The sequence below is a fragment of the Chelonoidis abingdonii genome, chromosome 9 (assembly GCF_003597395.2).
Source record: "Chelonoidis abingdonii isolate Lonesome George chromosome 9, CheloAbing_2.0, whole genome shotgun sequence".
Lineage (NCBI taxonomy): Eukaryota > Metazoa > Chordata > Testudines > Testudinidae > Chelonoidis > Chelonoidis abingdonii.
In genome coordinates this window covers 33,225,064-33,232,795 of record NC_133777.1, presented here as the reverse complement: position 1 = coordinate 33,232,795, position 7,732 = coordinate 33,225,064, and the positions used below count along the sequence as shown (strand labels likewise).

Here is a 7,732-nt window from a genome sequence, read left to right as displayed (position 1 = left end):
CCTGCCGGCCCGCTGGAGTTGCTAGGGTAAAAGTTCTCCGACGAACGTGCACGCGCTGCTCGTACACCTACTGGAATGGATATGAGCAACACATCTCGAAGAACAACAGTTACAAAGGTGAGTAACCGTGTTTTCACGAATGCTCCAAATGTACCAAAGCAGCAACCTTGTGAGGATGGAAGTCTGTAGCAGAGGTGCAATAATGCTGTGTGTAGCATATTGGCGCTGGAAATTTTTAGCTTATTCTTTGTCTTTTTAACTGTTAACAGGACAGATTGATGGTCAGGAGATCACTGCTACAGCTGTACTGGCACCTCGGCCTAGGCCACCTCCCAGGCGCTTTAGCCCACCAAGGAGGATGCTGCCACCACCACCAATGTGGCGTAGGTCGCCACCTCGCATGAGGAGAAGGTGAGCCATATTTTATGAAGTTCCTTAGAAGTGTGTAAGCTAAACAGGGGTGTGGTAATGTTTAATTTTTGGCACCAAGCATCTTGTCTGTGGCACAGATTTCATCATTGGCAACTTCGCCCGCCTCCCTGGGCTTGATTTCAACACACCTGGAGACTGATCATCTTCACTCCTGGTTTAGTAAACACAAGACTCTAAAGATCTGTTAGAAACTGCTGTTACCACTATGGGACATGATTAGTGATCTTTACTGGGCCCTGCTCAGAACAGCTTCTGAAATTTTTGAGACACCTATTTCTTTACATACTAGGGCCTAAAACTTAGATTGACCTCGCTATATCACTCAGGGCTGTGAAAAATGTCATGTCCTGTGTAATGTACCTGTGTTAACCTAACTCCCAGTGTAGACACAGCTAGGCTGACAGAAGAACTCTTCTGTCGACCTAGCTACCACTTCTCGGAGAAGTGGCCTACCTACGTTGCTGGGAAAACCTCTTGTGTCTACCCTGAAGTGTGTGGTAGCTATGCAGTTGTATTGTAGACATACCCTAATAGCTGAAACAGTGAGGAGTCCTTGTGGCACCTTATGCCCAAATAAATTTGTTAGTCTCTAAGCTTTTGTAGGCTAGAATCCACTTCATGCATGTACTCCTGTATCTTTCATTTCATGGATCCGATGAAGTGGGTTCTAGCTCACAAAAGCTTATGTCTAAATAAATTTGTTAGTCTCTAAGGTGCCACGAGGACTCCTCGTTGTTTTTGCTGATACAGACTAACACGGCTACCAGTCTGAAACCTAACAGCTGAGTTGACATGATGTAAGATCTACAGTATATCCATCAACCACCAAACTCTGCTTATTAACATCCTTCAGATGTTAGCTCTTGTATTTTCCCTCCTTCATTTAATCTGTCCTTCCTTAATTTTTGTACAGTAGAACCTCAGTTATGAACACCAGAATTACAAACTGACCAGTCAACTCCACACCTCATTTGGAACTGGAAGTACTCAATCAGGCAGCAGCAGAGATAGGGGGAGGGAAAAAAGCGCCAGTACAGTGCTATTAAAAGTAAACTACCAAAAAAAATAAAGGGAAAGCAGCATTTTTCTTCATAGTGAAGTTTCAAAGCTGTATTAAGTTCACTTTGTAAACTTTTGAAAGAACCATAATATTTTGTTCAGAGTTACGAACAACCTCCATTCCCGAAGTGTTCATAACTCCTGAGGTTCTACAGTACCAGGTTAGTTCATCTGATTTTTATAACCCTCTTGGACCCTGTTAAAACAATATTGACAATATGGTTTCAACCCATGCTCTGTTTAAACATGGTGTGTCTACTACACTTTTGACTACAGTGTTCACCAAACTTAGTATGTGACTATCTGTTTCTTTAGAGATGGGATTCCTAGTGTGATGTTTTGCAAAACCTTTCCCTGCATCTAAAAATCAGCTTTCTGTTTTTCTTGGCTGTGGGAGCAAAGACCTGCTTGGTAGAATAAGGAGAATCTGATGTATGATTAATTTGAAAAGCACCTTAGTGCACTTATGTTATAAAGTTAGACACTAACTTTCTTCTCTAAATGGTCCCTCGCTGTATATATCCTAATATCCGTTGTATATAACAAGAAAGACTGGAGCTCTATAGGAAGTGGTGTACATAACATGATGTTTAAGGGGTGGATAAGAGATGTCAGCTGAGATGTGCAGTCATTCTGCGCTCCAAGCACAGTTGCATTTTGGAGGGTCTGATTATTCACTTACCAACAATTAGGATTTTTATTCTTAGGATTCACTAAAACTCTCTTCTTCTTCAAGTGCTTGCTCATGTTCAGTTCATGTCAGATGTGCATATGCCATATACATCATTGCCGGAGGTTTTTCTCCCAATGGTAGCCATAGAGTTGGCTCTAGCACCCCCTGGAGGCCCATGCTCATGCACTAGTATAAGGGGTGCCACCGATCCTGTGCCCTCTGAGCTCCTACTTACCACCAGTGACAGTTGCTGGAACAGTATTCTCCCTTGCTTCAGCATGCCCCCTTCCTTGTCCTTCTTCAAGGATCCTTCTCATGAGCAACTTCTTGTCTAGGAGGTGCAAGCCCTACAAGCAGGAGCTGTGGAGGTAGTTCCTATGGAACCTGAGAGGGAAAGGATTCTACTTCTGTTAGCTCTAGATTCCTAAGGCGAAAAGGGGTCTGAGGCCTATCGTACACCTGCATTGCCTCAACAAGTATCTCAAGAAACTGAGATTCTGCATGGTTTTCTGGCCTCCATCATTTTCCTCACTAGATCCAGGGGACTGGTACACCGCCCTCGATTTGAAGGACACATACTTCCATATCTCCATCTTTTGGGGACATGGGTGCTTCCTCAGGTTCATGGTGGACCACGAACATTACCAGTTTGCAGCACTTGCCTTTGGCTTCTTGGCAGCCCCGCAAGTCTTTGGAGTGTATGGCAGTAGTCACGGCCCACCTCCAGGTGCCAAGGAATACAAATCTACGCATACCTTGACGACTAGCTGATAAAAGGTTTCTCAAAGGGTTAAGTCCAACACAGCATCTCGGTATGAGCGATTTGCAGTGTGCTGGGCCTCCTAACAAATGAGCAGAAATCAACATTAGACTCAGTGCAAAGATCAGAATTTATAGGAGCTGTACTTGACATGTCTCAGGCCAGGGCCTTCCTGCTGAGGCCAGGTACAAAGCCATCTCAGACTTCATGACCTGACTGTCGGTGTGCCTGCTGACGACTGCCCGGTGTTCCTATGTTTACTAGGCCACGTGGAGGCATGTAACTACGTGGTGTGGCATGCTCGACTGTACCTCAGACAGCTGCAGATGTGTCTTATGCTGGTCTGCTTACTGAGCAGGCACCATCTTGATTCTATTCTCACCATGCCTGTGTCAGTCCTCGCTTCTCTGATGTGGTGCTTAAATCGGTTCTATCTGGAATACCCTTAGAGTCCCCATGGCCTAAGTTTCCTCTAAGCTGTGCAGCCACGCAGCAGGGGCTCATGGCTGTGGTGGGGAGAGGCGCCTCTCTCCCAGCACAGAACTGCTGTGGCAGGGAGAGACGCCTCTTCCTTCCCACCCCCCCTCCAGCCCAGGTGCTGCTGCAGAGCACTGTGGGGGGAGGGGGAAAGGTTCTCTCTCCCCGCTGTAGCCTCTGGGCAGCCTGCACCCCAAACACCTCATCCCTGGCTCCATCCCAGAGCTTGCACCCCCAGCAGGAGCTGTCACCCCCTGCACCCCAATCCTCCCCTGCTGCACCTCAATCCTGTGCCCAGCCCTGAGCCCCCCTCCCACACTCCAGATTCCTCGGCCCCAGCCCCACCACATGAATTTTGTTATCTGCACCAATATGGAGGTGATGTGTTATACATCACCTCCATTTTGGTGCACATAACATTCATGGGAAAAATTAGAGGGAACACTGCCCATGGCCTTCAATCATGCTGGTATCAGATGCATCGTACCTGGAATGAGGATCCGCCTCAGAACCCAAGGTCTCTGTTCAAGGGACGAGTTGTCATTACACATAAATGTGAAGAAACTCAGGGAAATATGCCTGGCCTGGCCTCAGGCAGAGAGGTGCAAGTACTGATGAAAGAGTGTCAATGTTTTATATCAACACACAAGGAGGGGGACACTCCAAGGTCCTCTGTCAGAAAGCCCTCAGGCTCTGGGATTTCTGTGTAAAGCACTTCCTTCACCTGGTGGTGGTAACGTTTCCCCAGAGAGTGGAACATGTTGGCAGATCACTTCAGCAGGTCATTCTCCTCTTACCACGAGTGATCTCTCCACTCACAGGTCATCAGCAGCATCTCCCAGAGGTGGACTCCCCCCCAGGTGAACCTGTTTGCCTCTGCACAGAACAAGAAATATTACCACTTTTGCTCTAGGCTTAGTCAAAGCAAAGGATTTCTCTTGATTCCTTCTTACGGTCATGGTCGGACAGCCTAGGTTCTTCTGAAGATCAAAAGGGAGATGACGACACAGGTCATCTTGATCACCCTAGCATAGCCTCACTAGCATTAGTTCAGCATGCTTGTAGATTTCACAGTTGCAGCCCTCTGGACTTCCTCTCAGACTGGACTTGCTGTCTTAGGACCACGGGCAAATTCTCCACCCGAATCTAGTAGGCCTGCACTTGACGGCTTGGCTGCTGCATGGCTAAATCTGGATGAGAGAGCATGCTTGGAGCAGATCTAGTGAATTTTGCTAGGTAGCAGAAAGCTCTGAACTAGGGCAACCTACCTGGCCAATTGGAAACGCTTCACTTGCTGGTTAGCCGAGCAGAGCCTGTGCCCATCACAGGCATCTTTGTAGTCCCTCTTGGAATATCTCCTTCACCTGAAGCAGCAAGGCCTTTCACTGTCTTCAGTTGTGGTCTATCTGACCATCTTGGCGTTCCGTCCCCCGATCTGAGGCAGATTGGTCTTCTGCCAGAAGATGACAAGCAGATCCATTAAAGGGTTGGAGAGGCTCTACCCACTGGTCCGTGACCCTATTCCACTGTGGGACTTAAACCTGGTCCTCTTTAGGCTCACAAGGCCTCCATTTGAGTCCTTGGCATCCTGCTCCTCTTGTGGAAGGTCACTTTCCTGGTGGCAATCACTTTGGCCAGGAGAGTTTTTCAGAGCTTCAGGCCTTAACCTTGGGGCCTCCTTACACTTTGCTCTTTAAAGATGAGGTCCAACTGTGTCTCCACCTAGCCTTTTTACCCAAGATGATATTGCAGTTCCACGTCAACTAAGTCATTTTTCTGCTGGTTATCTTCCCAAAACTGCATAAGTCAGAGGAAGAAAGATACATACACTCTTTGGGTGTGAGAAGGGCCTTAGTCTTCTATGTTGACCAGATGAGCCCCTTCTGGAGACAACTGTTTGTCGCAGTTGTGCATAGAATGAAAGGTCTCCTGATGTCCTCCCAGTGGATCTTGTCCCAGATTACAGTCTGTATCTGGGTATGCAATGAGCAAGTAAAAGTCCTGCTCCTGGCCATTGTGAAGGCCCATTCTACCAAGAGCACAAGTGTCATCAGCAGTCTTCCTGGCGCAAATACTGATCCAGGACATCTGCAGGGCTGCAGCATGGTCGCTGATCCACACAATCATCCAATAGGCCAGAGACAACTCCAGTTTTGGGAGAGCTGTGTTGCTATTGGCATGCCTGTGAACTCCCAGCCCACCTCCAAGGACACTGCTTGTGATTCACCTGACATGGAATGGACATGAGCAAGCACTCAAAGAAAAAATGGTTGCCTACCTTTTGTAAGTCTTCTTCGAGGATGTTGTTCATGTTCATTCCATGACTCGCCCTCCTACCCTGCCATCGGAGTTGACAGCAAGAAGGAACTGGAAGGGCAGAGGGCCAGTGGCACCCCCTATACTGGCACATGAGCGTAGGCCTCCAGGGTGTGCTAGAACTAGCCATACTGGTATAATTGAGGGAAAAATCTCTGTGCTTGTGGCGCGCACACATCTGCTATGGAATGGACATGAGCAACACATCTCAACAGTTATGAAAGGCAGGTAACCATTTTTTCTTGGCTTTAGGTTCATGATACCTTATTTTATGCTTCCCATTAGATGCATATATAGATCCTACAGAGCCAGTTAAGATTATTGGCTTCTGTTTGTAGTCCAGACACTGTCTCCCTTTCTGTTTAAGGGAGAAACTCTCTGACATTGCAGTATGCTAACAGTTCTGCAGTATGATAAAGAAAAACAACGCAAGTTTAATGCTCTGAGCCAGAGGGGCTGTACTGCTGGTGGTAGTACTGGCATTGGCGTACCTAGTCTCCCTGGATTCACAGGTTAAATACCAGTAAGATCAACTTAGCTCTTTTTGTTTTTCTGTGAAATATAAATAGAGTATAGTGCTCTTTACTTGGGTGGTGCAAGGTCTTTCAGGTGAGAATTTAAAAGCCCAAGGTCCAGTTTGTTCTCTGGTGGCTTGCCATGGTATCCTTGGTCAAAATATTCCCTCTTGCTGAGTTGTGTGCTGTTGAGCTGCCTCCTTCCACCCCAAAGATGGCTGCATTTCACCTAGAGCTCTTTGTATACAATGTTTTGGGATCCTTCTGGATAAAAGGTGTTAAATCTGTGTAAAATAATTTAAACCTGTTGTCCTTGTCTCCCAGTGAAGCTTTTCTCCTCCTTTCTCTGTCAGGTCCAGATCTCCAAGACGCAGGTCCCCTGTTCGCCGACGGTCAAGATCCAGATCTCCAGGTCGAAGACGTCATCGCAGCCGCTCCAGCTCAAACTCTTCACGATAAAGCGAAAAAGACTGGACAGCTTTTTATTTTTTAACTTAAATCTCACCAGACTAAATATTGTACCTTTTTTATAATGGTCCTGGGTAAGGGGAAGTGAGAGAAATCAAAACCTGGCAGTGAAGGCAAACTAAGAGGAGGGGGTTTCCTGGCCAGTAGGCAATCTGTGCCTTGCAGCTTCTAGATTCCAGGCATTGAACCTAAATGCTTTACATGTGGCTTTGGGTTGAAGACTGCAAATGTGGTGTATTGTTTTCCACACAAGCTACCAGTAGGAAAGATGATGTAGCCTCTGCTCCTCTAATCAGCAGGCTCCTCCTTCATGATTTCCAAAGGCTTAGCGGGCCGTGCAGAAAAAACTAAGTACTGACCGATTTTGGGAATCATAAGGCTGGCTACTACTAAGAGAAGGGGTGGCGGTGGTGGCTATATCTATCTCAAGGCACCAGTGCAGACCTACAGAAGTGGTGGTACCCAAACACAGAAATCTGCCTCAAATTTAAATATGCAGTTTGTCATTCTGCTCCTATGTCCCGAATAGTGAGAGCATAAATTTTTGTTTGCACAAAGAGGCAGGGTGCTGCAGACTTGCATAACATTAAAGATGATGTTTTTTGGCCAGTCCCACTGTATGTCATCTACTGCATGTTAGAGATAAGCCAGGAATCGAAGGACTGTTTTGTAATTGTCCTCTTTAGGAATCCCCTTGCCCTTCCTGAAGGGTTTTGGTACAGATTTCACACACAACCCTCTACCAAATGGTGTAAATGTTTCCACTTTTAGAAAACACAATACAAACTGGCAACAAAATATCAAAACCCCACTTTACTGCAATGAAAAAGGGGAGGTTTGAGCTGATGCTGTTTGGATTAATGTGGGTAATCTTGCAAAAGGCAAGTAACTTTCCATCTGTTGTACAGTCAATCTACAACGTTTGATTTTTTTTATAAACTTTGTAGCATTTTAGGTCACGTTATGTTTGTGTAGAATGACCATATTGAATAAACCCATTAGGGTTAAGATTAAAGAATATTAATTAGTTCA

The 7,732-nt window shown here is 46.2% G+C and overlaps 1 protein-coding gene across 3 annotated transcripts in view; it reads left to right on the top strand.

Annotated features, from left to right (window-relative positions):
- RNPS1 (RNA binding protein with serine rich domain 1) overlaps positions 1-7,732 on the top strand; it is a 26,014-nt gene extending 18,282 nt beyond the window's left edge. For all 3 annotated transcript variants that reach the window (XM_032796883.2, XM_032796881.2, XM_032796882.2), the window contains 2 exons: positions 270-411; positions 6,586-7,732. In XM_032796883.2, the coding sequence (XP_032652774.1) occupies positions 270-411; positions 6,586-6,691 (248 nt within the window). In that variant the 3' untranslated portion in view covers positions 6,692-7,732. The remainder of the gene's footprint in view (positions 1-269; positions 412-6,585) is intronic.